Source organism: Gloeophyllum trabeum (assembly GCF_000344685.1).
Source record: "Gloeophyllum trabeum ATCC 11539 unplaced genomic scaffold GLOTRscaffold_00004, whole genome shotgun sequence".
Taxonomy (NCBI): Eukaryota; Fungi; Basidiomycota; class Agaricomycetes; order Gloeophyllales; family Gloeophyllaceae; genus Gloeophyllum; species Gloeophyllum trabeum.
Window position 1 is genome coordinate 289,983 of NW_006920413.1, and position 26,451 is coordinate 316,433.

At 53.6% G+C, this 26,451-nt stretch overlaps 9 protein-coding genes across 9 annotated transcripts; 5 read left to right on the forward strand and 4 right to left on the reverse strand.

Annotated features, from left to right (window-relative positions):
• Nucleotides 1-263: 263 nt before the first annotated feature.
• Nucleotides 264-1,605, forward strand: GLOTRDRAFT_127267 (cytochrome P450; the record flags this gene model as incomplete). Its single annotated transcript, XM_007865882.1, has 10 exons — nucleotides 264-315; nucleotides 365-480; nucleotides 532-649; nucleotides 702-715; nucleotides 772-822; nucleotides 890-962; nucleotides 1,024-1,080; nucleotides 1,133-1,157; nucleotides 1,214-1,384; nucleotides 1,437-1,605. 10 exons carry the CDS (start codon nucleotides 264-266, stop codon nucleotides 1,603-1,605), a joined length of 846 nt encoding a protein of 281 aa, XP_007864073.1.
• Nucleotides 1,606-2,943: 1,338 nt separating this feature from the next.
• On the forward strand, nucleotides 2,944-5,768 carry GLOTRDRAFT_57901 (heat shock protein 70). Its single transcript, XM_007865883.1, has 5 exons — nucleotides 2,944-3,072; nucleotides 3,130-3,194; nucleotides 3,246-3,444; nucleotides 3,496-4,887; nucleotides 4,943-5,768. The coding sequence occupies exons 1-5, from the start codon at nucleotides 3,031-3,033 to the stop codon at nucleotides 5,585-5,587; spliced, it is 2,343 nt and encodes a 780-aa protein (XP_007864074.1). The 5' UTR covers nucleotides 2,944-3,030; the 3' UTR covers nucleotides 5,588-5,768.
• Nucleotides 5,769-6,040: 272 nt separating this feature from the next.
• Nucleotides 6,041-6,712, forward strand: GLOTRDRAFT_37771 (uncharacterized protein; the record flags this gene model as incomplete). The annotated part of the gene is made up of 1 exon (XM_007865711.1): nucleotides 6,041-6,712. The coding sequence occupies one exon, from the start codon at nucleotides 6,041-6,043 to the stop codon at nucleotides 6,710-6,712; it is 672 nt and encodes a 223-aa protein (XP_007863902.1).
• A 2,206-nt stretch (nucleotides 6,713-8,918) lies between these two features.
• Nucleotides 8,919-11,126, reverse strand: GLOTRDRAFT_120328 (cell wall organization protein/glutathione transferase). Its single transcript, XM_007865884.1, has 5 exons — nucleotides 10,827-11,126; nucleotides 10,324-10,770; nucleotides 9,807-10,271; nucleotides 9,347-9,751; nucleotides 8,919-9,294 (listed from the first exon to the last, which is right to left on the reverse strand). Exons 2-4 carry the CDS (start codon nucleotides 10,723-10,725, stop codon nucleotides 9,611-9,613), a joined length of 1,008 nt encoding a protein of 335 aa, XP_007864075.1. The 5' UTR covers nucleotides 10,726-10,770; nucleotides 10,827-11,126; the 3' UTR covers nucleotides 8,919-9,294; nucleotides 9,347-9,610.
• A 43-nt stretch (nucleotides 11,127-11,169) lies between these two features.
• GLOTRDRAFT_57909 (Tudor/PWWP/MBT) lies at nucleotides 11,170-13,181 on the reverse strand. Its single transcript, XM_007865885.1, has 5 exons — nucleotides 13,049-13,181; nucleotides 12,893-12,993; nucleotides 12,340-12,836; nucleotides 12,172-12,269; nucleotides 11,170-12,118 (listed from the first exon to the last, which is right to left on the reverse strand). The coding sequence occupies exons 1-5, from the start codon at nucleotides 13,142-13,144 to the stop codon at nucleotides 11,603-11,605; spliced, it is 1,308 nt and encodes a 435-aa protein (XP_007864076.1). The 5' UTR covers nucleotides 13,145-13,181; the 3' UTR covers nucleotides 11,170-11,602.
• Nucleotides 13,182-14,451: 1,270 nt separating this feature from the next.
• Nucleotides 14,452-15,728, reverse strand: GLOTRDRAFT_115042 (uncharacterized protein). The gene is made up of 4 exons (XM_007865886.1): nucleotides 15,704-15,728; nucleotides 15,575-15,644; nucleotides 14,938-15,501; nucleotides 14,452-14,883 (listed from the first exon to the last, which is right to left on the reverse strand). The coding sequence occupies exons 2-4, from the start codon at nucleotides 15,621-15,623 to the stop codon at nucleotides 14,663-14,665; spliced, it is 834 nt and encodes a 277-aa protein (XP_007864077.1). The 5' UTR covers nucleotides 15,624-15,644; nucleotides 15,704-15,728; the 3' UTR covers nucleotides 14,452-14,662.
• A 1,677-nt stretch (nucleotides 15,729-17,405) lies between these two features.
• Nucleotides 17,406-18,476, forward strand: GLOTRDRAFT_73344 (uncharacterized protein). The gene is made up of 3 exons (XM_007865887.1): nucleotides 17,406-17,538; nucleotides 17,594-17,959; nucleotides 18,018-18,476. Exons 1-3 carry the CDS (start codon nucleotides 17,491-17,493, stop codon nucleotides 18,183-18,185), a joined length of 582 nt encoding a protein of 193 aa, XP_007864078.1. The 5' UTR covers nucleotides 17,406-17,490; the 3' UTR covers nucleotides 18,186-18,476.
• An 84-nt stretch (nucleotides 18,477-18,560) lies between these two features.
• Nucleotides 18,561-19,858, reverse strand: GLOTRDRAFT_137373 (uncharacterized protein; the record flags this gene model as incomplete). Its single annotated transcript, XM_007865888.1, has 6 exons — nucleotides 18,561-18,602; nucleotides 18,661-18,913; nucleotides 18,964-19,129; nucleotides 19,179-19,324; nucleotides 19,384-19,423; nucleotides 19,486-19,858. The coding sequence occupies 6 exons, from the start codon at nucleotides 19,856-19,858 to the stop codon at nucleotides 18,561-18,563; spliced, it is 1,020 nt and encodes a 339-aa protein (XP_007864079.1).
• Nucleotides 19,859-23,304: 3,446 nt separating this feature from the next.
• Nucleotides 23,305-24,894, forward strand: GLOTRDRAFT_137374 (beta-lactamase/transpeptidase-like protein; the record flags this gene model as incomplete). Its single annotated transcript, XM_007865889.1, has 5 exons — nucleotides 23,305-23,799; nucleotides 23,855-23,961; nucleotides 24,025-24,483; nucleotides 24,555-24,636; nucleotides 24,694-24,894. 5 exons carry the CDS (start codon nucleotides 23,305-23,307, stop codon nucleotides 24,892-24,894), a joined length of 1,344 nt encoding a protein of 447 aa, XP_007864080.1.
• Between the last annotated feature and the right edge of the window lie 1,557 nt (nucleotides 24,895-26,451).

Here is a 26,451-nt window from a genome sequence, read left to right on the forward strand (position 1 = left end):
TTTCGTGCGGAACGTGTTGCCGAATACACTTCGACAACAGTCACAAAGACGCGTGAACTACTCGCTAGGCTGCTTCGTTCACCGGACAAGTTCGGAGATCACATACAACAGTAAGTGATTAATGTTGTTTTATGCGCCTTTGTTATTACTATTAACGCACCTACAGTTTCGCGTCGGCAAATACAATGCTCGTACTCTATGGTTATGAAATTGCCTAGGAAAATGACAAATTTGTTGATCTCGTGGAGAGAGCAACGCAGATGATGTCCGAATCCAGTTTTCCTGGTGCAGCAATCCTTGATATTATTCCTGAAGGTTTGTTACTGGCACATTGGCGGTCAGATGTACTGAATCCGTCCTATAGTGCAGTATCTACCCTCCTGGCTCCCAGGGATGGAATTCAAAGTCTACGCTCAGAACTGCGTTAGGTTAGTGACGGAGATGACCACGGCGCCGTTCGAGTTCGTGAAGTCAAATATGGTGACTATTCAAGGGCAATAACAGCAGTTTGAGAGCTCATCGCCGCCTCAGGCTTTAGGGTTGGGAAAGAGATGCATATCATCCGAGCTCCTGGAACGCTTGCCACCTCATGAAGGCACTCATCCGCTAGAAGAAATTATTAAGGGTGTCGCAGGCGTTGGGTACAACGGTAGGCAACATCAACTTGAGCTGAGTGGCTTTTGACTCACACTACTCCACAGCTGGTGCAGATGCTGTGAGCAGACGTGGCCCTCAGGACTCTCTCAACCACAAGGACTGACGGGATTCCAGACCGTATCCGCGATAGAGATGGTCCTTCTAGCAATGGTTCTTTATCCGGATGTGCTGGAAAAAAGCACAGAAAGATATAGACACTGCCGTAGGGACCAGCCGCTTACCCGAATTCAAGGATAGGATGTCGCTCCCGTATGTGGAAGCGGTCTGCAGGGAGGCTCTGAGATGGGGTGTGGTTACCCCACTGAGTAAGTCCATTGCCTTTGGAGCATGGAGCTGCCATGTAGGTGTGTTCATACTGCCATACAGGTGTCGCGCATGCAACGACGGAGCCCGATGTTTACAACGGGTATTTTGTACCTAAGGGTCAGTATAGGCCTCAGCTCCTGTTTTACTCCTCTCACGGATTCCCTCCCAGGTGCGACCATTATCATGAACACATGGTAAAATAATCGAGGTACATTTCCATGCCCAACTCACCTTGTTTCCTGCATGGCAGGGTGGTACATATGGATGAGCGGGTCTACAAAGAAGCGGGTCTACAAAGAAGCGGGTCTACAAAGAAGCGGGTCTACAAAGATCCCTACGAGTTCAAACCGGAGCGCTTCTTGAATAACGATGGGACTATCAGCGATGAGTATCCCCTCACAGCATTTGGTTTGGGTCGACGGTATGCTGTACGCTTTTCGACCACCAATTGTATATTTATATTGCGTGAGCAGCATTTGCCCAGGCCGACATTTTGCGGATGCTGCAATATGGATCGTTGTGGCGTCCGTGCTTGCCTGTTTTGACATCTCGAAAGCAACAGATGAGAACGGGCAAGAGATTGTGCCATCAGTAAAGTATACCGACGGGCTGGTCAGGCGAGTTTCCCGCCAGATCTGCTGAGACGCGTCGTGAATGCTGACTTCACGGCTCACTTTAGCCATCCGTTGCCCTTCAAATGTAGCATAAGGCCTCGTAGTAAGGAGGCGGAGGAACTCACCTTTGACAACAACTTCCCTCAGAAGACTCGGGCTTAGCAGCTAGAGCTTCATGCCCTTAACATTTTGCTCTGAGTCATATATCTCGACCGATGAAGTCAGCTCGTATGTACGATTAATAGTACCTGCTCGGGCCTAAATGAAGCTCTTCCGTCTTTATTAGTGACGAACGTATCACCCAGCATATCCTTGAATCCCCCATAGATGCCGTCTCGCACTCAGGGCTCGTGCTGCAGGACTTGACATACTTACAATGTAAGTATGGTAGATCTAGTACGACGCTGCAAGACCTGGAACGGGTCCCGCCTTGTTTAACCATCTCGAGAGCAACTTAGTACAGTGACAGCTATGACAGCGTTACCTTCATATGAATCCCTGACCTTAGCAGTGTGGCAGACGCGAGGCATCGATATCAGTCCAGCCTGAATTTGTCCGACAGTCCGACGGGATTCGATCAACTTCAAAGTCGTTGTGGCATGAGGACCCGGTGCACCTTGCTGGGTGGCTGCAACCACCGTGTGCGCGGTGGCAAGTCTGGCTTTCGGTTCTTGAAGGCAACGAATACTGGTAATATCGGGTTCTATAGAAAATTTATGTCTTCTGATTTGTGACGCTTAGATCGTCTGTTATCAAAGAGGGGAGGTCTCTGAAGGACTACCCGGGCCACAACAAACGTAAGCCCATTAAATCCTCATTTAACACACTGTAGTGACCGAGCTTCAGTTCTAGTATGGCATTCATCAAGCCTGTTCACGAGTTGTGCAGCTCGATGTGCTCTCGCATACCTGGGCATCTGACGGCGCGCATATACTAGGCAATCGGCTTTAGCTGGCACTAGTCTTACGAGACAGGACTGTTAAGCACCTTGGTTCAATCATGCTTGTAACTCAGTTTGAGTGGTTTCACTTCTTTGCGTGACTTCCTGAGCTGATACTTCTGATTCGCGCTCGCAGGCAGTTTTTTTATTATTTTTGTGCAGTTCTCTCCTCTCCCTGTTTTTCTATGGCATAGCCTTCGAGTGAGCTGTCTGCACACCCTGCTACTTCGACTATACTGTCAATTTACTTCCAGTGGTGATCCCTTCGGCCAGACCCCGGTTTTCGGGGTCTTACGATGGCTTCACTTCGGCTCACGCAAACACCGCAGTGATCCCCTCGTCGAGTTTGGAATGGAGTGGAATCGTCCAGAACGTCACCGAAAGAGGCAATGTATCAAAATGGCCGGCAGCACGATTGCTGGCCTCAAGTCTCCTCAAACTGCGCCCCATCTTTCACGTCTTTCTTCTCCAGTCTCTGTACTTTCAAGAAACGACTAATTCACGACCCGTGTAATGGCCGTTGTTGGCGTTGATTTTGGCTCCTTGCACAGTAAGGTGCGTACTGACTTCCATGTGGTAGAAGAAATATTGACATCGTGGTGTGGTGTCTAGATTGGTGTTGCGCGAAACCGCGGCATCGACATTATCACGAATGAAGTCTCCAACCGTGCTACTCCGTTCGTATCTTTCATCCAAATTGTCGACCCAATGCTCACAGATCGAAATAGGTCGCTCGTCGGTTTCGGGCCGAAGCTAAGAGCAATCGGTGAAGCCGCAAAGACGCAAGAGACGTCCAACTTCAAGAACACGATCGGCTCGCTGAAGAGACTCATCGGCCGAACTCTGAATGATCCTGAGATACAGGAGGTCGAGAAAAAGTTCCTGAACGCGCAGTTGGTGGACGTACAGAGGAGCGTGGGTGTGAAGGTGCGCATCGCACAGTTTTCACCTTGCATCGGTGTCTAACGACTTGGCTAGGTTCGGTACCAAAATGAGGAGCACGAGTTCTCCGCCACGCAGTTGACTGCGATGTACTTTGGAAAGCTCCGGGATATCGCCGCGAACGAGCTAAAGACTGGCGTCAGCGATATTGTAATCGCGGTGCCCGGCTGGTATACCGAAGTGCAAAGACGCGCGATCCTTGATGCCGCAGCAATTGCGAACCTAAACTGCTTGCGAGTAGTCAACGACTCAACCGCCGTCGCCCTCGGGTACGGTATCACGAAGTCTGACCTGCCGGAGCCTGAGAACCCCCGTCACGTCGTGTTCGTCGACGTCGGCCACTCGAACATGACTGTCTCTGTCGTTGCCTTCTCCAAGGGCCAGCTCCAGGTCAAGGCAACCGCGTACGACCGACACCTTGGCGGTCGGGACATCGACTATGCCCTGGTGCAGCACTTCGCGGAGGAGTTCAAGGAGAAGTACAAGATCGATGTCATGTCGAGTCCCAAGGCTGTGTTCCGTCTGGCCGCCGGATGCGAGCGTCTCAAGAAGATTCTCTCCGCGAACCCCGAGTCGAACCTGTCCGTCGAGTCGATCATGAACGATATCGACGCATCCTCAAAGCTCACCCGCGAGCAGTACGAGCAGCTGATCGCGCACGTCCTCGACCGCATCCCCGGCGTGGTCGAGCGCGCGCTCGCAGACGCCAAGGTGCCCCTGGACCAGATCGACTCGGTTGAGCTCGTCGGTGGGTCGACGCGTGTGCCCGCGGTGCGCGCGAAGATCCAGAGTGCATTCCCCGGGAAGACGCTCAAGACGACGCTGAACCAGGACGAGGCGTGCGCGCGCGGCGCCACCTTCACCTGTGCGATGCTCTCGCCCGTTTTCCGCGTTCGGGAGTTCACAATGCACGACATCGCGCCGTACTCGATCAAAGTACAGTGGGAGAAGCTGCCTGAGGATACTGACGAGGATACGGAGCTCGTTGTGTTCCCGAAGGGCAACGTCGTGCCGTCCACGAAGGTACTCACCTACTACCGCAAATCCGCGTTCGACCTCGAGGTAGCGTACGCAGACCTGTCAGAGCTGCCTGGTGGCGTGACCCCTTGGATCTCGAAATTCTCGGCCAAGAGTGTGACGCCGGACGCGAAGGGCGATTTGGCGTGCGTCAAGCTGAAGATCCGGTTGAACACGCACGGTATCGTCAGCTTTGAGCAGGCGTACATCGAGGAGACGGTTGAGCAGGAGGAGGCCCCTATGGAAGTCGACGGTGAGACTCAGCAAGCGCAGCCGAAGAAACGGAAAGTGGTCAAGAAGGACCTGCCGTTCGTTGTTTCCAACACTGCGCTAGACAAGAGCGTCTTAGAGAAGTGGAGGGAGCAGGAGGCTCAGATGCATGCCGCCGACAAGCTTGTCATGGATACAGAGGTGCGTTCTTCACGGGAGTTGTGTACTATCTTCGCGAGACTGACGTCGTGATTAGGACGCCAAGAACGCCCTGGAAGAGTATGTCTACGACATGCGAGGCAAGCTCGACGAGCGCTATGCTGCCTACACCCAGCCGCAAGAGAAGGATCAGCTCCTCAAGAAGTTGCAAGAGTCCGAGGATTGGCTGTACTCAGAAGAGGGCGAGGACGCAACGAAGTCGGCGTACGTTGGACGCCTCGACGACGCCAAGAAAATTGGCAACCCCATCGTCTTCCGTTGGCGAGAGACCGAGGAGCGTGGACGGGTCGTCAGCCAGCTGCGCGAGACGATAAACACCTACATGGGCTATGCCACTTCTGGAGACGAGCGGTACGCGCACATCGAAGAGAAGGACAAGCAGTCCATCGTTGAGAAGTGCGCGACGATCCAGAAGTGGCTGGAGGACCAGATTGCACGGCAGTCCGAACGGCCCAAAAACGTCGACCCCGTGCTCAAGTCGGAGGAGGTCCTCAAGAAACGCGAGGAGATCATCTACTTCGCTACTCCCATCCTCACCAAGCCCAAGCCTAAGCCTCAACCTGCGCCTGGCACCGAGACACCCAAGCAGGAGCAACCGCCTCAGCCTGAGAACAAGGAGGAGGCGAAGCCGGCCGAGGGCGGCGAGCAGCCCAAGGGACCGTCTGAAATGGATGTAGACTAAAGGACTATTTTCTCTCCTAATGCTTTCGTCGGGCGGGTGTGATAGAATACGAGAAGTAGAAACAACATACACTATAGTTTTGTCTCTTGCAATTGTACATACGCAGTTGTAATTCCAGTAGGAAAACGGCTAAGAAACGATGAAACGCTGTGAAACAAGGCCGCATGCCGACCGGCAGGCCTGCCACAACCGGCTGTCTGGTATCAGCCCATCTGCGTGGTCGCGTAGCTTGTTCTCCTAACCACGACGACGCCTGTTTTTCTCGTTGCTTTCTTGCTTGTCTTCTGGCGATTTTGTTTCTGCAGCACATAGACTAAACTCTACTAGCAGCGAGCGGCGACTGCGGCAGAATTGGTGGGTTCAGGGTCGGACAGCCTTGAAATTCAATCTAAGGCGGTTCGACGGGGATCTGACTAGCACGGGGCGCAGGGGGCTAAACAAATAAATAACGGAATGTCCACAAGGCAAAACAAAAAGCGCAAGGCCCGCAACAGCATGAACCGCGAGAGGACCGTCACCACGCTTGCCGAGGACCCAAATACCACTTTTCTCGTTCCGACGCCCTCAGAGGACCCTCCCAAATCGGCTGTCTCTGTCCCGAGTCCTTTCACTGGTCAAGGTCAAAATAGCGGCTTTCAGATGGTGCCGCCCAACTTTTCTGGATATCCTAACAACTACATGCCTTCTATGCCTCCGCCCGTCGGGACTCCTTTTCAGTACTATCCACAACAACAGCAAAACGTGCAGCTTCCACCTGGCAAAAATGATCTTGAGATTCTTGAGAAGCTCAAGGATATGATCAAGAATAACCAGCACGATGTTTTCAAACCCATTCCTAACCCGGCTGCGCTGGCGAGCATTTACATGGGGCCACGTACTGGAACGACATCGGTGTCTCAGGTGCCCCCTCATCCGGAGCAGATTCCGACGGATCTTGTTGGTACTCCTGTGATGAGTCACTCAAACGGAGCAGCCGGGAACGTTGCGACCAGACCTCGTAGCGAGTCTTGGGATAAGAAGCCCAGCGCTCAGACACCTGTGAGCGCCACGTCATCCATCAATAATGTCCTGGAGGTTCAGGTTGCAATGTCTCTTTGGATCGCTGACGTCTTCGTGTGTATATAGGGTATGCCTCAATTGGCCAACGACAAGAATGAAGTGGTGAGATCTGGAAATGAGCTGCCTCCGGACTCCAAGCCTGAAGTACTTGGTGCTCGTCATGATCGACCTCCGTCAAGCCATTCTCTAAGACCGGACCGGTCAATGGATGCCCGCTCCACGCTTGACAGGCCTTTGCCTGCCGAGAAAGGAAGAGGGGATCCTTCAGGCGATACAACGTCACTCAACAACGGTAAGGATGATGCTCGACCTGATGGCAAACAGCAATGGAGCCAGCCATACGGACAAGATGACAGACGTGGACGGCCTGAAGCCGACCGTCCGCCCTCATCCCTCAATCGCGCTCCTTCTGATCGGTCTGTTGGCAACGACTCTCGTGGCCCCCCGCCGCGAGACCAGAGGTTCTTCGACCGAGACAGAGACAGGGACAGAGATATCAGGGATCGAGAGAGGGACCGCGACTTCGACCGTGATCGTCGCACGGATACCTATCGTCCTATGCGAGATGAGAGGCGTCCCGACGATCGTCCTAGGGCGCCACCCGAGGCAAGTAATGGAAACGGCAATGCGAGAAGGCCTCCTCCCCCTGAAGATCGGCACTACGAGCCTCGTCGCTCGGATCCTCCTCCACCTCCGCGTCGGTACGATGCAAAGCCTTCAGATGATGCTATGGTAGTAGATAAGCCGCCTTCTGCTGTTTCAAGGCCCGCATTACCAGATGATCGCGGTGCGCGTCTTCCGGGTCCTGATGATCGACCTATGCGTCCACCCTCCGGTGATGCTCGTGATGTTCGTGCTGCTCCTCCTGCTCGTGTGCCTCCATCTCCCAAGATTTCCGAAGCTCGGCCTGCTGCTGGAAGTCTTGATGCTCGTCCTGTGAGACCTGTAGACGACCGTCGCGGGCCTCCTCAGGAACGTGATGCCCCTAGACCCGCTCCTGATTCTGTGAGACCTGATGACCGTGGTAATAGAGCTGTTCCTCCTCTTGCTGACAGTCGTGCTGTGCCTCCCCGCTCTGTACCTCCCGTTGACGAGCAGGTTAGCAAGAACCCCTCATTACCGGACCGTGTAGTTGGGCATTCTACCTCGGCACGGGAGCCGGATGACCGCCCTTCGCGTCCTGTCCCAGTGCCACCAAGGCCAACTGATGTTGCAGATGCAAGGGCGGCGGCTCGACGCCCTCCTCCAGATGATCGCGCACCTCGTCCTTCCATTTCCGCAGCTGACCGTGACCGTCCTCCACCACGCTCTGGTGTAAGACCTCTCGATGATACTCCTCGTCGGCCGCCGCCTGCTAGCGATCGGACTATTCCTCCGCCCATAGACGAAAGGCGCGGACGTCCTGGGCCACCCCCTGGTGGTGATCGATACAGACCATCCCCGCCTCCAGCAGACAGGATGCCGCCGCCTCGTCCTCCTCGTGGGGCAAGCCCTCCTCGTAGGTCTCCGCCTCCTCTACCTCGTGATGATGTCCGCCCAAAGCTCGAGCCACGATCGCCTTCTCCTCGTCGTTTGCTGCCCCCACCTGCACGGGACTACAGGCCTCTTCCTCGCAACGTTTCTAGGGAGAGGCCCGATGTAAGGCCTCCTCCCTCCCGTGCTGACCTGGACAGGTCGTATGATGATCGCCGCTCAGATATCATGGACGTTGATCCTCCTCCCGGAGGCCGTGCGCCTTACCGCCGGAGTCCTCCGCCTCTCGATCGTCCACCTGCGCAGCGGGCATCGTGGACACGAGAACCACCTCCCCCGGTTGTTACCGATGACCCTGTGCGACGCTTTGCTCCTGAGCCAAGGCGAGAGTATTACGAGGATAGCAGAGATTGGTCCTACAGAGATGCAAGAGATCCTGACTGGGAAAGCAAATCAACTGGATGGGAGAGAACGAGTTCTGCAGCGGCTCCGCCACCGCCAGCGCGAGAGTATGATAGAGACCGTGCTTTCTATGGTCGAGAGTCTCCCCCTCCTGCAAGGCCTCCTTACGAGCGAGACCGTAGAGCGTATTCGCCTCCGCCCGTAGCGTCTCGTGCAGAGCCTATGCGTCCGCCTTTGGCTTCGAGGTTGCCTGATGCTTATCCAGAGGACAGAGGCGGCTATGCTCCTAGGGACTTCGATCGACCACCTTATCGAGAACCCAGTCCTCCGCCATTCTCTCGCGTTAGGCCGCGTAGCCCAAGCCCAGTGCGTCGTCTCGCTGGTCCCGTGGATGACCTACGGCCTCCACCGTACAAGAGGTCCCGTGATGAACCCTATAGCACCGGTTCAGGCATATACTCGCCTCCCCGACGGGACCCCTTGGTATCATCCTCTGAATACGCGTCTAGGGCGGCAACGCCGCCTCCCACGACTAGCGCGAGTTACTACGACCGCCCTGTGGGATACGCTTCAGGCGGCCCTCCACGAGATCGCGAATACGTGCGCGAGAGGACACTGACGGATCCCGTCAGATATAACTCATACGACAGGCGGGCTCCTCCCCCACCTAGATCTCCTCCCCCTTACGCTGGTAGGCCGTATCCTCCTGATCCGAGGGACGATAGACGATACCCGACTCTTGGAAGTTCTGGTCGCCCATGATCCTAATTATCGTGCGTATACTTTCCTCTTTGCACGTCTCTCGAGATTGATTTCGTCGCCTAGTATGCTAGCGATCTACTTCTTGAATTCAAAATGAATATCTGTAGTTGATATCTATGAGAACCTTTGATTTCTCGTATATGCAGACCGTGAATATGCCTTGACACGAATCGCTTCATTGTACCATGTTATCAGAGTGCTGCAATGTACATAGTTGAATCAAAGTCCAATGACTGCTGGTCCGTCGCTGGGCGTAAGATCAGGACCTTCTGCGGTTATCTAGTCCTGACGTCCAATAATATGTGCACTCCGATATTACAACCTTGATTAATAATCGAGGACCGCGGGTAACTTCACTCCTCCCGGCTTCAACTTGTTGAAGTCCTCTTCAACGCCCTCCTCAACGTCGGGGAAGGGACCCATGGGCGTGATGGCCTTAGGGTTGATGTCGTAGTGACTCTTGGTATACTGTTCTTCCACTAATCAGCAATTAGGACCTTGTCGAAGTCCACCCTGCACTCACGTTCTCCTTGATGTGCAAGAAATCCGTAGTATCCCTGAAAGCCGGGACATTCCAATACAGATTCTTTAGCCAGTTATTGATGACGGGGTAGTTATGCCGGATCGTCCCTATGTTGCACTTGAAGTGCTGCACGTACACCGTGTCAAACCGGACCACGGTCGCATACAGCCGGATATCCAGCTCAGTCAGCGTTTTGCCCAGCACGTATGGACCGCTGTTGCTCGCGATCAGCTCCTCCACTTTGTTCAGCGCAGCGAAGGGCGCGATGACGTTCTTGTCGTACTCTTGCTGAGAATTGGCGAAGCCGGCTTTGTACACGCCGGTGTTGAGGTCGCGCTGCATCCAGTCGGATATGCTGTCGATCTGCGCGCGGAGAGCTTCGGGGTACAAGTCGATCTTGGCGTGTTCCTCGTCCAGGAGGGAGTTGAACGCAGTCGGCAGCCAGCGGAGGAGTTCGGCTGATTCCTGGGCATAACTCAATATACCCGTGCGCTCAGTAAAGGTCTGTGTCACTCACATTGTTGACGATCGTCCCCGTCTTCTTGTCCCACAGCAGCGGCACACTATACCGCCCCTTATACTCCTTATCCGCCCTGAAGTACACCTCATGCAGATACTCGCTCCCGAATAGCTTGTCCACCGTCGCGCGGGGGTACTCGTCGGCGCTGCCGGGGAACCGCCATCCCGGCCAGCCCTTCTCGTCCCCTTTCGGGTACGGCTTGACGATGCTGACGTCGATGAAGTCCGTGAGGCCCTTGATGTGCCGCACGAGGTTCGCGCGGTGCGCGAAGGGGCAGAAGAGGCCGATGTACAGGTGGTAGCGGCCTGTCTCTGGGGGGAAGGGCCCGTCGGGCGAGATGACGCCGTGCCAGCCGTCTGCCGTCCCGAGCTCGTGGATATTTGTCGCGGCAGAGCTCATGCTCGCGTACTGGGGATGTATCTGGCGTCTTATTGCGTAGGGTAACTGACGGGCGGCCTGTGTCAATTGCAAAGGGCGCATATACGGACTCTACGACATACCTGCGTGTTTAAATGTGCTCTGTGGCGCCCTTACGATAGATCCTTGTCAGCCTCGCCGCTTCTAACGCACGGCTGACCGATGCCATCCTCTGCTGACGACAGAGTATGGCGTCAACCGAGGAGCTCGAAGCTCAGTTCGCTCTCGACGACCAGCCAAACATCAAGAGCTCTTCTTCGCAGTCTCAAGCATCTTGTCTGGAATGTAATGTCCTCGGTTTGTTGACTATGCCAGTCTCAAGTCTCAAGACGTGGAAAGGAGTTAGAGGTAGGACATGAGGACGACTGTAAAAGACGACCACGACTAACAGGGATAACATGTACAGCGGCTGAGAGTAGGACAGAAAGGAGCTGCAAGAGATTCTTTAACTCAGTACTAAAACCATTGACGGCACTGGTGGTCCTAAGGAAGAAAGGAATACGTTTCCTATCGTCGTTTATAGCTCACGTTTCACGCCGCGCATACAGATCATGATACATGTAGGTCTCATATGATATCTCCTACAATTCGGCCTATTCACAAGTAAGTAGAGTATGGCAAATAAAAGGACAGTACAGAAAAGTGAAGACTGGAGGTGCCAAAAGGTCGATTATACGGCTCGGAAGGGACAGGGCAAATACAGGACGGGCTGGCATGAGGGGCGACAGCCGGAGGACATCACTGTTGTTGGCGGTGAAAATGCAATGCATATAGGGATGTAGGGCTGCCGGGTGCACGGTAGACATACCGCATAGAGGACGCACGCTTAGGGTTTTCGAGCAAGGGCAAAATGAGCGTTTTATTCTGCCATGGAGACATCACCCTGCTCCGTCACAGCAGAGACATCGCCTGCTGCCGCCTCCGCCGGAGCCTCTTCCTTGGGCTTTTCCGTTGACTCGACGTCCATCTCGTTGGCTTTCTCTTCCACGGCTGGGGCTGCCTCGGGCTCCGCAGCAGGAGCAGGGCCCTCCGCCGTGTCGACCTGCATCTTCTCGGAGCCCTCTTCCTTCGCCTCTTCCTTCGCAGCTTCTGCTTTCGGCGCCTCGCTCTCCTCCTTTTCCTCCTTCTTGGCCGGGGTCGTGCCGTTGGGTCCGGCAGGTTTCTCCTTCTTAGCGTCCAGGATTTCGTGCCACTTGTCAACAAGAACCTTCGCGCGTTCGCGGAACTTGAATTCGTCGTCTCGGGGAACTTGCTCAGTCTTTAATGCGTGTATGTGGCGCATAACTTTGCCGATCTTGGAGAATTGCAGATATTCGAGCGTCATGTTGTCGTAGGTCTCGACAGTAGTGAATAGCTTGTCCAAGTCGGGCATTTCCTGTTTATTGGGCTCATCAGTAACCATCAATACATGCGAAACGCGGCGCTAACCTCAGGCTTGGGAGTAGCTTTAGTATTTAAGAAGGCCTTTTGCAGCTTATGTCTCCAATCCTTGACTTTCGTAGCCTCCGGATCGTTCGTTAGTGCAGCTGTGTCGATAGGAACCATATTGCGTTCAAATCACAGTTATTGCGGACTGTTTTCAGGGGCAAAACTCACAATCGGCCTCGTCCTCCTCCCGCTTGCTCCTCTTCGTGGGTGGCGCTGACTCTTCCTTGCCTCTCGAGGCATGAGCATCTGCGTCGGCACCACCTTCGTCTTCAGATTCGACCATTGCATTGGATTTAGTGCCGTTCTTCTTTCTCCCGCCCGTGGCCTTCTTCTTAGCGGGCGTCTCTGAGGGCTCCTTCTTCGCCTTGGACTTGGCCTTGGACTTTGCAGGCGTCTCCATCTCCCTCTTTCGCTTCTTGGGCTTCGGCTTCTTCTCCCCGTCCTCGTCTTCGCCGACCTCGCTCTCCAGCTGGTCGACTTCCGCCTCTGCCTCGTACTGTTCGTACTCCGCACGCGCGTTCTCACGCTCCTCCTCCCATTTTTCGGGGTTCAGGGCCGTCTTGTACCCGATGAGCAGGTCCCCCGACTTTTTGTGCGGCTCGGAGATGTACGCCTCGATCTCGTGCTTCTGCAGCCGCGAGATGTCCTTGGGCACTATCCACGCGCTGGTGCCACCGCGGTGAGCCGCCACGAGCACGCAGGAAACGCGGGCAACACTCACTAATCGCCGGCTGGGAAGAAGCGCACGCAGTAGAACGTGCTCTTTTTCCCCTGTGGCCGCTCCTTGGCGACGGTGGGCGGGACGGTGTCCGGGTCGACGACCTGCGCGCTACGCGTCAGCGCACGCAGCGGACACGTAACGGGCGGCGCAACTCACCATGCCGGGCCATGCAGGGTACCCGCGCACCTTGGCGAGGACGATGTCGCGCGGCGAGTAGCTCTGCTCGTGCTCGGTCTTGCCTTTCTTTGCCATTGTGTGCGATGGAAAATCGACGCGTCGGGCGGCGGCGGCGGCGGCGGCGGCTGAAGCAAGAGATGGAGGAAGAACGAAGGTCGGCCCAAGCGAGCGTCGCGAAAGGTCAACTTGCAAGGTTCAGATCGGCAACATCCGGCAGGCTTTGGCGAGTTTGTACGCTTTCTCACGCGAACGCGACTTCACTCGGGGTCCCGATAAACAAGCATTTGTATATTTCAGGAGGCTACGTACAGGGAGAATAGTATATTGGAGTGTACATGCAAGGCGCCAGTGCGTCGGCGAAGGCGGAGAGCAGAAAACCCAGCAAGAAATGGACAAAAGCAAGAGGAAATGGGGTGGAAGCTCAGGACATCAAGCAGAACTTGCTGGTCGCTGTGGGGCGAGATACCGGCCAAGGCAGGTTTGCTGAGGGCTATACACGCCAGGAGGTCCTGTAAACCCTGCAGGAGGACGGCAAGACAGTCGTGGCCACTGTCTACCGCGTTGAACCTAGGAGCAAGGAATATATCTTTAGTAGCTATGTGATATGACATGTCCTTACCGACGAGATAGTCTCCTTATGATGAGACTCGGATGGGCTAGTTTATTCCAACGGTATCATGTTGGCGGGGACTCGGGAGTCGGGAGGCACCTGCAGCTTAACTCGACAAAGTATCATGATGCGCAGCTTATTCTCTCCGAAGCCGTAGTCAGAGGTTGCTTGTCGAATAACGTCGGGCGAAGCCTGTACAGTCGTCCAGTTACAGAACCATAAAGCGCTCGAGGCCGGGAACCACATTGGCAAGGACAATTCACGTCGAGGGAGCCTGGTCCGAAAGCGTCTTCAGCTAGTTCCAGCACCGCATAAAGGCCGAGTGGTCAGGTCGTTAACATCATAGGCATGTTCCCTACGAGTTCCAATGCACGAGTGAGGCCTTCCGGGGGGGAGGGGGATCTTCGTGAAGGTTGCGACGCGCATGCGCGCAATAGCATATCTTTGCCACAAGCCCGGTGTGTCAGACTCACAAATCGTGCATAGGATAATCAGTTGTGCGGTGAATCGCAACATCTTCGGGCGTAGCAGAAGAGCACTGGGGGCTATCGAGGGAGAGGTGGAAGAAATCGGGATGGGACTGTCAAATGTCATAGCTCGAACCAACTTTACTTGATTGTGGCGGGTGGCGCTTATCCCTCTACATCAAAGTGTTTTGTATCAACTGCTACTTCTCGTTTGCGTGAAGAAACCAAGAAAACCGGCATGGCCGAAGGCCTAATCAGCAGCAAGTGTTTTTTGTGAAAGAGTTGAATTGAACCACTTTCGGGAGCCCTCACACGCGAGATACCCGACCCGAGGTAGAGATAAGAGGGCCACCCTAGGGCCTGAAACGAATCATGTTCACAAGTATTACAACAGGGTAGATAGATAGTCCATTCCGTATCTGAAGGGAGTATGATCAAGGAGACGCAACAGCGTTTATTCCATAGCTTCTGGATAATCACAGGAAAAGAAACTGGCATTCGAAAGGAGCGACGGGCTTAGGCTTGGGTGGCCGGGGCAGGAGAGGGAGCGGTCTTAGCATCCACAGCCTCAACCTTCTCGTCGGTGTACTGGGGCGGCGGGACGAGGAGGTCCTCGGCATCCTGCTCGTAAACGATCTCGTACTCGTACTCCTCGGGCTCCCTCCGCCCTTTGATCAGGCGATAGGTGACGAGGGTCATCACCCAAATCATGCGGAAGATAACACCGATACCACAACCTGATAAACACAAGAATCAGGACTATCCATCGCGATCAACCTGAACATACGTACCGAGAACAAAGGCGACGGCGCGGCCCTCCCAGGGCCCGAGGCTCATGAGCGCGCGGTGGATCCTCTTCAAGAAGGACGAGCTGCGGCACCTCATGACGCGGTGTCCAGGGAACACGATCCTTCCTTTGGGCTCCTCGGGCTGGGGGCCGGGCGCCTGCTCCTCCTCAACGGCCTCGACCGGCTTGAGGGTAGGCTCCTTCTCCACCCACCCCATCACCTTGAAGGTATTATTCCCGCCATCCTTCGCGGTTCCCATGTGGTGGGCGTGATGGAAGGGCCGGCCCTCGACGAGCGGCATCCCGAGCATCTTGCGGATCCCGTTGGACATCGCCAGCGCCTTCTCCCTCAGCTTGCCGCACAGGCGCTGGGGCCTGGCGTGCCTCTCTTTCCACTCGGTCGTGGCCATCAGCTGCGGCTTAGTGCCCATCTGCGCGAGTGCTATTTCCGGGTGGGCGTTCGTGGCGGCATGGCCGATGCGCAGAATACCTGGGCCGGAGGCGGAGAGCTCCTGATGCGAACTGACGACGACTACTCGAATGGGGCTGGCGCTGACTTGCTCTATAGCTGTAAAATAAGAGACGGTCGAACCGTTTGGTCAATCGTGCCCTGAGTATCTGTGCGATAGAGATATGCTCACCAAGCCCGGCGCCAGCGACGAGCAGAGTCAAAGCGGATGAAATTCTCATGTACGATAAAGTTCGAGAAAGCTGCAGCAATAAACGTTTGTCCTAAGCTTTAGCAAAGGGAGCGGAATGGCGGTACTCACTGCTGTGTGGTGGTTATGGTCTGGCTGCCTGGAAGTGCTGCGCCTCAGCATGACAGTGTGCGCCACATTTCTGAAGTCCGCCGGCAATCGCCGTGCTATGATTACAACTGCAACTGCTAACTTACTATAGCTACTGTATGTCATCTAGCTAGTCCTCCATCTTATTCCTCGAAATTCGACTCGAAACTGCTTGGATATGTTCAATTTTACCGATCTCGAGGTCTGTAAGGTAACGGTCTATGTAGGCAACTCACTTGAGAGCACTTACGCCCTGCCTTCTGCTTAGGTAGTGTCCACTGTCAAAGTCTGTCATAGCTATCGCTAATCGGATTACAGAGCCACTTTCGACAAACCGTGAGTCACTTAGGAGTCTAAGAGTGTTCCGAGGTGTCCAACGTTGATACAGTGAGCGTAGAATCTCGAAACCGGCTTGGACACTGATGTCTGGCGCTCGTAATGACATCGATACGTCGACTGAAGTTCTTAACTATAGCAATGTCTCCAAGGGATTCAGCCGGGCTGATATGATGGGTTGTATGTCTATATTCATCATTTGGTCGGTAGACGACGCGAACTCTAGAGTTCTACGAAAAGTGTGTGTACTCCTCATCTACCCTATCCGTGACTCACTTAGTCGTGGCGCCTGGACAGCCCACGCAAGCGCTTTTCTGGACCCGACTATTGCTCCCCTCCCTGGATGCAGCATCTCCCACTAAATTTCTTACGACGATATTGATATATATATTGACTGACTCCTTCAGGATCCGCTAGATGCGGGACACGGATAATTCAAGAATTCTGCATCCGCCTAGGCTCCTCCATCGCAACATCAACCCTTCTGGTATACAAAGAGTCCGGGAATATCCCCCGCGATCGCCGTCTTTGCGCAGGGCAGTTAATGGGATGGGCTTCCATGACCTTTGTCACTCCATCCTTTTGTTCAGGCAACAAAGGCGTGCATCCTGGTATACTATGATCACCAAGGATAATCTACCTGCGCAACCGCCACTTTACGCAACCCGCCACTTTACGCAACCGGCCACGGGTCGAATCTGCTTGACGTATCGAAGATATATGCCAAGCTGTGATTTCGGTGGGTTGATAAGTTTCTGGTTCCTTGAAATCTCGAGAACGTGGACATTGTCCTTGGTGCCTTTACTTTGTGCTGCTGTCGGCGATGCTTAGGGTCGATAATGAAAGAGATGCTGTTAGATCTCGTACAAAGAAAACACTGTATCGGGTATAGAGCGGTACATCTTCTCGACGAACGCGCGGAGTTCAGATCACGATGGCTGGGATCGGCCAGTTCGGTTTGGACCTGTGGACTCCTATGTACGCCTTGAGATTTCCCTTCCTACACGGCGCTCAACGCCATCCTGTTGATCGGGGCGAGCTGGGACAATAAGAGACTCCCCACTACATCACATTTTCCGAGAAAACGAGGCTTCGCTGTACAATTGACGCATCCAGATGAGTATTGCATCTCTCCTCGTTCCGAAGTACCCATCTCGGCTAACAATAAGGCGTGAGGCTCGTCCCGTGGAACAAGAGGATGCCCAAATATAGACATGGTGGCGGGAAGCAAACGAGGGGCCGTAGTTGCTCCTTCAGGCTGTCCATTTGTTTGTACGTTCTGGTGACATAGCTTGTACTTTCTCATAAGAGCAACATGAAGCTGGAGCTTTAAGCCTAACCCCAAGACGCTGAGCGTCGACCGGATAGCATTCCACTCACTCACTTTACACGTCGCCTCTTTCTGCTGAATCCACTCGTTCAAGTGCGTCTAGATGATGTCCACGCCGCTTTACCCGACTTTCAGTCCCGTCCCGACCAAGGTACGCTGGGTGTTTCATGCGGGTGGTATCACAGACTCACGTCAAATTAATCTAGCCCACTTCCAACCGCTCGAATAAACATAGACTATATATTGCCTACTACTCAGAGGGCAGGGCGCAGGGGGACGATGTGAAATACCACACCGCGCTCATTCTGGCACCGAAGAACCCAGACCCGCGGAAGGTGCAGACATGGCGGTATCATGTCAAGAACATTGACAGGGACGGGGACGACATGTGGGTATACGAGGGGAAGCCGACCATGAACTCGGACCAGCGGATAGAGGCGATGACACTTCTGTGTAAAGTCGATGATGAGAATGTTTCGGGCCTCGGTCTCTCGATGCTCTTGCGAGAGATAGAGGTTGTCCAGGACGAACGGCGATGGTGCTCGCGGCACTGGGTATTCTCGGCGCTCCAGGTATGTTTCCTTCCTATGCCCTTGAGTGGGCTGATCTAGCTTACCTTTATTCCGGCAGATGCTGGTCGAGCGTCAGGTTATCCCCCAGCTACACATGGGCCCCAAGAGCATCTGGCAGAATGGATATCAATTCGCAAAGAGCGTCAGCACTGCGAAGTACCCTTTCTCCGTTCCTACGTGCGACGTCACCGGAAGGGAGATCAAATCCGAAATGAACTGGTCATGATTATATGACCACTGACGACCATTCGTCGCCAATTCCTCGCAGACACTCGCGGCAGGCCGCGACTGCAATATTTCGACGCGAAGACGGGCTTACCAGCGTATTGCCTCCGTCAACCGCCTCTTTCGACATCATGTCCCCGCATTGTATCGCTATTTATGACCTCTCATGTATACCTAATCGTCACGACCGTACCTTAGAAGATTTTAATGATGTCCGTTCTTCGCTCATCGCTCTCGTTGTTATCGTCGTTGAATTTCGCTTGTGTATCGCATTGTATACCCACCGCGCGGGACACGGTACCTGCGTCGCTAAAATGATTCATCGTACATGGCGCCTCTATACATACAAATACAGCTTGTGACGAGCGCTGTGTTGTCACCCGAAAGGGCTCGAATTTAGCCATGGTTTACCATCCACCTGTGATATCAAATAAAGCGGTTGTCAGCCACACCAACGGCCGACATACCAGGCTTACCTCCAAAGCATACTCGGCTACAGTCTTCGGCTTGAAGAACTTATGATCAGGATTTAACACTTTGATACCATCCTCCGAATGATCAAACGCATTCTCTGCCGTGAGGATCGGGAGGAAAGGGCCTAGCATGTGCGGAGGCAGCGTGTCCTTCACTGCGTCATAGTTCTTGACCGCTTGTTCAAGAGAGAGATACTCCCGTCGGATCGGGTTTCCGGACACCTTTTCCATCGCGTCTGCGTATGAATTCCATGTGCTGGAGAGTAATCTAAACGGTCGTGCTAGGGTAGGGTGAAATGGGCATACCCTTTATCGGAGTAAATCTCCAATTGGGACGGCATCCTATCCGGTTCATTGTGGGACAGTAGTACAGCTCTTAGCGAGTAGGGCCCTAAGTCGGCTGACGAAGTCATTGCGCAAGGCTCATTACCGGTGCCCGGTATGACCCAAGTATTCTTAGCAGAGTCGACCCCTGTATGGTAAATGAGATGAAGGAATGTGCATGTGAACGCACCACATACCAAACCATTTGCAGAAGCAAAACTCGATGATAAGCCCGGTGTATACAGCAACCACCTTCAGTCCACGAGCCTCCGCGTCGTGATGGTGGTGGCTCTTTGCCTCGAATATGGGATGATACCGTTTAGTCCTGTTATGGTTCGTTCCCCTGCCAGCGTAATTAATGAGAAAATTGTGCGCATAGGCGGTCCTGCACTGTGAACTTACCACTCAGAGGGAAAGTACACTTCCACCCCTGACTGACATGCTAGAAGCGCATCAGCTGTTATCATCGTGCGACTCTGACGGCGTAGGTACTGTGGCACTCACCTGCATCCAGGAGCACTGTCTTCCTCTTCGAGTAGTCCCCTTCAGCGCCCATGACGCTCACGAGCACATTAACACCACGAAGGGCATCTTCCAGGGTCGACGGCTGATCATAGTTGATACCGAAGGCTTCTACCTGTTCTCCTCCGTCTTCAACGTACTTCTGTATCTTCGGCTTCTTGACGTCGGTCGTGAGCAAGCGAAGTTGAGCGATTTCGCCGTCCTTTGCTGCCTTAACGAACGTCGGAGTGATGATGCTGCCGATGAATCCAGTAGGTCCTGGTGGGTGCAGGGTGCTGTTATAATAGTCGCATGAAGCAAATAGAGGGGCAAGCGTACCAACAATAGCGATCGTCAGTGCTAAACAATCTGACATGTTCGTACTGCAAACCAACACTCGCAGTGGGATATCAGTATGGGATACAGCATTCGATCGAGAGAGTGCGCCTATGTCCGCCTAATCGGATTACCAGGAGAATCTGATTAATGCATCCTGCTAGCGTGAGGCTCGGATAATCGTGAATGGCTCGCTGCTCGTCGTATATTTGGGTCTTGTAGGCGCATGTCAGCTGACTCCCCGTAAGCACAATCCTGCCGCGATAACCAGGAGAGGCGCGACCAATAGGTGCAAGCCTCTCGTCACCAGCAGCTCACAAATTGCGTCCCTTGCTGAACATGAGATGGTAAGCTGGGTATACAAGAAGATCCGACGACCAAGTGACTGTTTCATGAATTTTTGCAGAACACTGCTGCAACGGAACCAATCACGACTGTAGCCGTCACCGACAGACCCAGCCCGGAAGCTCTTCCATCACTTCATTACGAACGCCTCGCTGGTACGACGCCCGAAGCGGAAGGATTCACGCCCGACTCAAGAGAAGCAACAGCGACCGTCGAATTGCGAGAACGCGATGGGTCGATAGAGTAAGATAGAGTTGGGCCGGGAGGAGTAGTAGCGAAGGCGGAAAGGTACGGATCTGTCAGACAGGCATGTGTATTGCCACCAGTATTCGCATCAGCCTGCATACCTGGAATTGACGCCTCGGGACTAAGGAGGTAGGGTATAAGGGTTCTGTGTGTGTCCATACCTGCACCTAAAATAACCGTCCGAGTTACCCATCCGCAGCCAGATCAAAATAAAGAAGCCTGCGCGTCTTGTCAGTTTGGTCTCCTGATAGGCCAGAGAAGCGCGGGAGGGAAGAATGGTGGACGGTCGTAAGGAAAGATGTTGCTGGTTTTGGCAGCGATTTTCAATTGTCGAAGAAAAATGCACACAGAAGAGCATAGGAAGTGCTACCGCCTCCCAAGCCTCGACCAGAATGCACTTCCACGGAGTGGTGTAGTAACTGGCCTAATCCGCAATTCGGACCTGAAGATGCAATCCAACTCACGAAGACACTGCTTTCTGTGGAGCACTTTGTGATCCACGAGGAACGGTACTGAAATCCACTCACGGTCAGCGGTGACCTCGATACCCTGTAGCGCTTTTACAAAAAGGAATTCAGTATTGCTCCACGAAACAGATGGTCTTGGTCATAGGCAAGAACAAGAGGCTCAAAAGGGATTCGTGGTAGCGCTTTGGCCAACCGTCCGATAGATAGGCACAGGTCCTCCCTTGTCATGTTGCGCTGCTGACCGGCGAAAACGGCCTCTCGTCACGATGGGCGGTCTGTCATGGGAGAGACAGCTCCTAGGTTTGATGATAGTTACCGGCCTGGGTTCAAGGACTCTGAAAACCCGCACCAATCAGCATCGGATCCACATGCATATCACAGATGGCCAAGCGGGGAATAACCACCGGTATACCTAATCGGAGAAACAGTCGTCAGCTGGTATCTTGGTGGCGGTCGGGAAGATGGATCGATAAGGTATATTTGCCTGCAACTGGACCCCTCGACAGAAGATGCCTATAACTGGCTTGGGCGGACGCAGCAATACGTTGTGAAGGACATGCGACTCGTCTGTGCGTGCTGAAAGATGGGGTCGGCTGTATCAAAACTCACCCAACTTGACTTCGATACCGGGGCCTCATGGTCGCATGCAAGTTTAAAGCCCAGTCAGGGAATATTGCTTCACAAAGTGGCAGGGGCAATGCAGAGAATCTCCACGCTTGAGCACTCCTGTGGAAGAATACGGGAGACAGGGAAGTCAGAAGATGCAAAGCTCTACTTTCAAGCTCCAGAACGTCTGTAGTAACTTTGGCGGCTAAAAGACGGTCATGCGTCTACCAAACTGCCCGAAATTCCATATTTCTTGTGGAACTGGAGGAGCCTGCAGCGTGGCTGACCTTATTATCCACTGTTTACGTTAAGGTTCCCCTGAGTTGTACCCTGTGCTAATACAAGTCCTTTGGGAAATGCGAGCGTAAAATCTAGCGGAGATACTGACCCAGGCAGCTAGATGTCCTGTGGCGTCTATCGTCGTCTTGCCCGACGAGCGTATCATCGCATTGCCACGTCTCGTGACGTTCAATCAGCAACTGCGACCATGATGAACCCTATGGGTACTAACCGAGTAGGGCCTTACTATCTCCTTAGCCCGGCTGCGTATTTCTAAAGCCACGATTGATGAAGGCCTTATGATCCGAGCATTGCGGACAAAGGGAGTTAACCTACTAGAGTTATCATTCTCTGCGACGTAGAAACCGTTCTACCTGACATGTCCTTCCGAGAGACACGAGATCTATGCCACATGTTCCTAGAGTCGTTTCTGCGAACACTATTGACGGCGTCATACAACATGTCGGATTCCAGCAGGAGCTAACGCCGCCCAACGGGGAACTTCGGACGGCTCGTGGGAGAGTCAGCAGTTCCAAAATGAGTCCTTGTTCCTGACCCTCATGTACCCGCGGCGCCATGCTAAACATACGATGCCAGCTTGATAAGCCACTGTAATGAGGCAGAAACAGACGCGTACGGCAATGGTACCGCAGTACGAGATTCCAATGTTAACGGAACTGGCACAACTGCTGCCATTACTCAGTTTGGCCCCGGCGGCGAAGACGAACTTGCGCTGGTCGATCGTGATAGCGATGAAAACGATAGCATGTGCGGCTTCTGTTGGTTGTCTGTTGGCGTCTTTCTTTTGCTTCCGCGGTTGCAGCAACGCTGGTATAGCTACATGGTCTAATCGAGTCAAATTGACCAGACAGATGACGGTCGTGTAAACCTGACAAGGCTGATGCCCTGGCAGCTCTTCAGAAGTAAGCTAGATTACCTGCGGATCAGGGCACCTAGAAGCGGCGGAGAATCGACCTGGGATCATGCGAGCTAGACCTTTCCTAGTAAGCCCTGCAGCCGGGTGAATGGTCTAGTGAGGATACATTGCCGCAAGTTATTAGCCATCGCAAAGCGCTATGGTAGGTCACTCCATCTTCCCCTCGAACATATCTTACGTTCGTTGTATTTTCAGACCGCCTCTACCCCTTGCCCGTCACTATGGGTCTACTATTCTCAGTGGTCGTCCTCCCATGGCGGTATACGCTACAACTGTTAGACTCGTGGGGCAATATGCGTGCCAATCAAAAGGTATGTCTGACCCCTCTCGCGGACTCCGTTAGCTCTGTCAAATAAAAATCGTCCATGCGGTGCATATTTTGCGGTATGCAATGCATCGAGGCTCTGACGTCTCGCATGCTTCTGTCAAGCTTCTCCCATGAGCACATCGTTTGATGGACTTCTGAGACAATACCGATCCATCTGAGACATACGACGTCGATGCACTGTGGCTAACGGATTCGCGTTTTCCTTCCCATAAAAGGCACTGGGTTTAGTCGGCTTCTTCATTCCTCTACCCATGCACCCTTGCGATTCTGGCGACATCATGCCCCTTGCGGAGAAACTCCAAGCAGCTCTCGATAATGCTGTAGCGGACGGTGTGGCCCCTGGTTTTCAGCTCGTGGTCTTCGATAGCGATTCTATCCTTTTTGATGGCGTATCGGGGCTAGCCGTCGCCCCCTCCGAAAAGACCCCGGGCGGCGAAAGATACAAGCCAGAGCATGTCGGCTGGTTAGCCAGCTGCGCGAAACTGACTGTGTCTATCATCGTCCTGCACATCTTGGAGCGCGGTCTCACAAAGCATGGATTCAGTCTACGTCACCTAGACGATCCCGAAGCGCTGGCTCAAGTACTGCCGGAATTCCGGCCGTCTTCTGGCCACCTTGTCACCAAGATAATTGAAGGTTTCGACGGTATTGGTCCTGACAAGAAGAAGGTCATGAAACTACGAGACCAGAAAGGCCGAATTACCCTGCGAATGCTGCTCACGCACACGGCCGGTGCAGCGTATTGGTGGAGCCATCCCCTGATCGCTGAGCTTGTGCGTGCTTGTGGGTATAGAGACTACTGTCGACTAATCGTGCAATCTTCACCAGTATCATCCGAGCGATGGCAGTGTTCCCCATAAAGGCTTCTCGTATCTGACTGGCAATGTATCGGACTTCGACATACCGGCTGTCACCGAGCCCGGACATACGTTCATGTGAGTGATGCTCACTGTCGCGATGCATACATTTTTTATGCGCTCTATTCGCTGTATATCTAGGTATGGACATTCTACCGATTGGCTCGGACAGTTCGCGGTGCGCTCCACCGGCAGGAACCTGCGACAGCTGTTCCATGATATTTTATTCCATCCCCTTTCCGTTAAGTCCTCGGAACTTGATCTTCACGTTTCACCGGCCATCGCGCCACATCTCAGGCCTATCCACGTCCGGAACGGCAAGACAGATGTCCGTAACCCTGCGGCGCGTTTTGATTTGGCAAATGCCATGATATATCATACCGATGGTCATCCCCCGGCAGGAAAGGCGCATTTTGCTGGCGGATGCTTGTTTGGCAATGCACGAGGATACGCTAAAATCCTCCAGGCCGTGCTTCGGAAGGATTCCAAGCTTCTCAGCAGGGGGACGTGGGACATGGCCTTCGCTGATGACTTCGCTAAGCGAGGAATCAAAATGCCAAGGCCGTTGTACAAGACGTCCTCGCCATTCTTCTCTTCCGAGTAAGCCCTCATTCCTCCGATTCGCTAATGAAAGTCAAGGACGACGAGATTATTGACTTGCCGAACAATAGCGTGCCAGAGTTTGCGAAAACAACGGCAAGGAGAGATGGGGAAGGCATGAATCTCCTGACTTGCGTCGTCGCAAAGGCGCCGGTATGTCTGCTGACGCAGTCATGGAATTAAGCACGACACACTGACATCGCGATCCAGACGAAATCAGGGCGACCGGCTGGGTCTTTCGGCTGGGCGGGGCTGACGAATAGTTTCTACTTCATAGATCCGGTGAACGGGGTTGGCTCGATTGTAAACATGCAGCTGTTCCCCTTCTTCGACCCGCAGTGCGTGGAGACGCGGGACCGGCTGGAGAAGATAATTTACGACAATTTGGGTCATCTGGGTAAACGCAGGTGATGTGCCTAGTTTATTTCTGCGTGGGCCCCTGCAGGACTGAGATATTTTCATATTCTTAGGCCCGGGCAGAGTCGATGGTAGAGCTTAATGGGACCAGAGACAAATGCCAGCGTGATATTAATGTGAGGTCTGTGCCAAATGTATAATCTGTACGTCTTTACTTCACGCGTGCATGTTTTGAGTTCGGACTCTTGGCTGCCGGCGGATTGAGATGCTGCTGCTGGGCGAGTTATATGCATGTTACATGCAGGTACGTCACACGAGGCCATTCGTGATAGCGAGCTTATGGCCGGTGCTCTGAACCTGAAATCAAATCCTCTGCGCCTCCTCGTCCCGTCGGGTCATCGATGCTGATCCATAGCACACCTTTCCCAGAGGAACCTACATTATCACCTCTCCTAATGTGACATTTACATGGCACTTAGGTTGGCATCGCAAAGCAGACAATAGGCAGTCAAGGTACAGGTCCTCAACCTGTGAACAATATGCCGTATCACTAGCATCATTTGGCTGTACGCGGATGTCCGCTACGTCCAGCTCGTGGATTCCACGTTCATTCGGAAGTCTTGAGCTTCTACCTTTGATCCGACGTCGTATAAACTTGTCCGCGAAGGCCGACGTCCTTTTGACTTCTATGTGAGTTCGTCCATTTCGACCGGGGGCTTTATCGGGCGCATAAGCTCACGATTAACTGCGGAAGACTCGCGAAGCGCGCCTGGCGCCGGTGGCTTTGAGCCGGTTCCACAGTCTGCCACCGGCAGGGGAAGAGTGCATCACGAGTATCTCCTCTTGATCGATGTCGGACATTGGTCCGTCTCTGAAGTGTCATCAAGTTGGACCCCCCCCCTCCTGTCGTCCGTCATCTACGATCTGCATTCCATGGTCCGCCGTCGATCCCCAGCCACAGACGTCTTGCGATCCTCAACAGACCATGCATGTTCAGGAACCGGTTTCATTTTGAAGCGCTGCTGCCGATGCATAACACTTGATTCCGCTAATATGGACAGTCTTCTCCGCAAGAGTCTAGGATTCGTCGTATTCAATCGGCCGCTGGTGGTATTATTGTCGACAATTCCAGGCGAACCTCTGGAGTGTGTTCTCCGCAAGTTCATTGGACACAGCGCTCTTTGTATCTGACTTTGCCGGCAGACAAGCGGGGTCTTCCAGGGTTAATCTGCGGCTGTCTCGCTCAAGATGCAAAGAAGTCGCTACTCTCGTGCTCACGTTCTTGCGTATAACGTTGCTTGGGCCATGGACCTAGGTACCGTCGCTCATTTATACACATGAACAGGCTACTTACCTTAATGCTCCAGTTGCTCACATGCCATAAACAGGGGGAGTGGGTTTAAGAAAGTAGCTGTGCGTTTATAAACTGCGTCATCTGCCACTGAGGTCGACGCACGAGTTTCCTTGCGCCCCTGACCCCACGCTACTCAATGTCCCTCCATCCTCTGCGCACGACCGCTGTCAGTCTTCCCTGAAGAACGGCAAATAATTTGCCTCAGGGCGATGATCATCATCGTAGAGGCTGGAACGCTAAAGAAGGCAAGGACACTG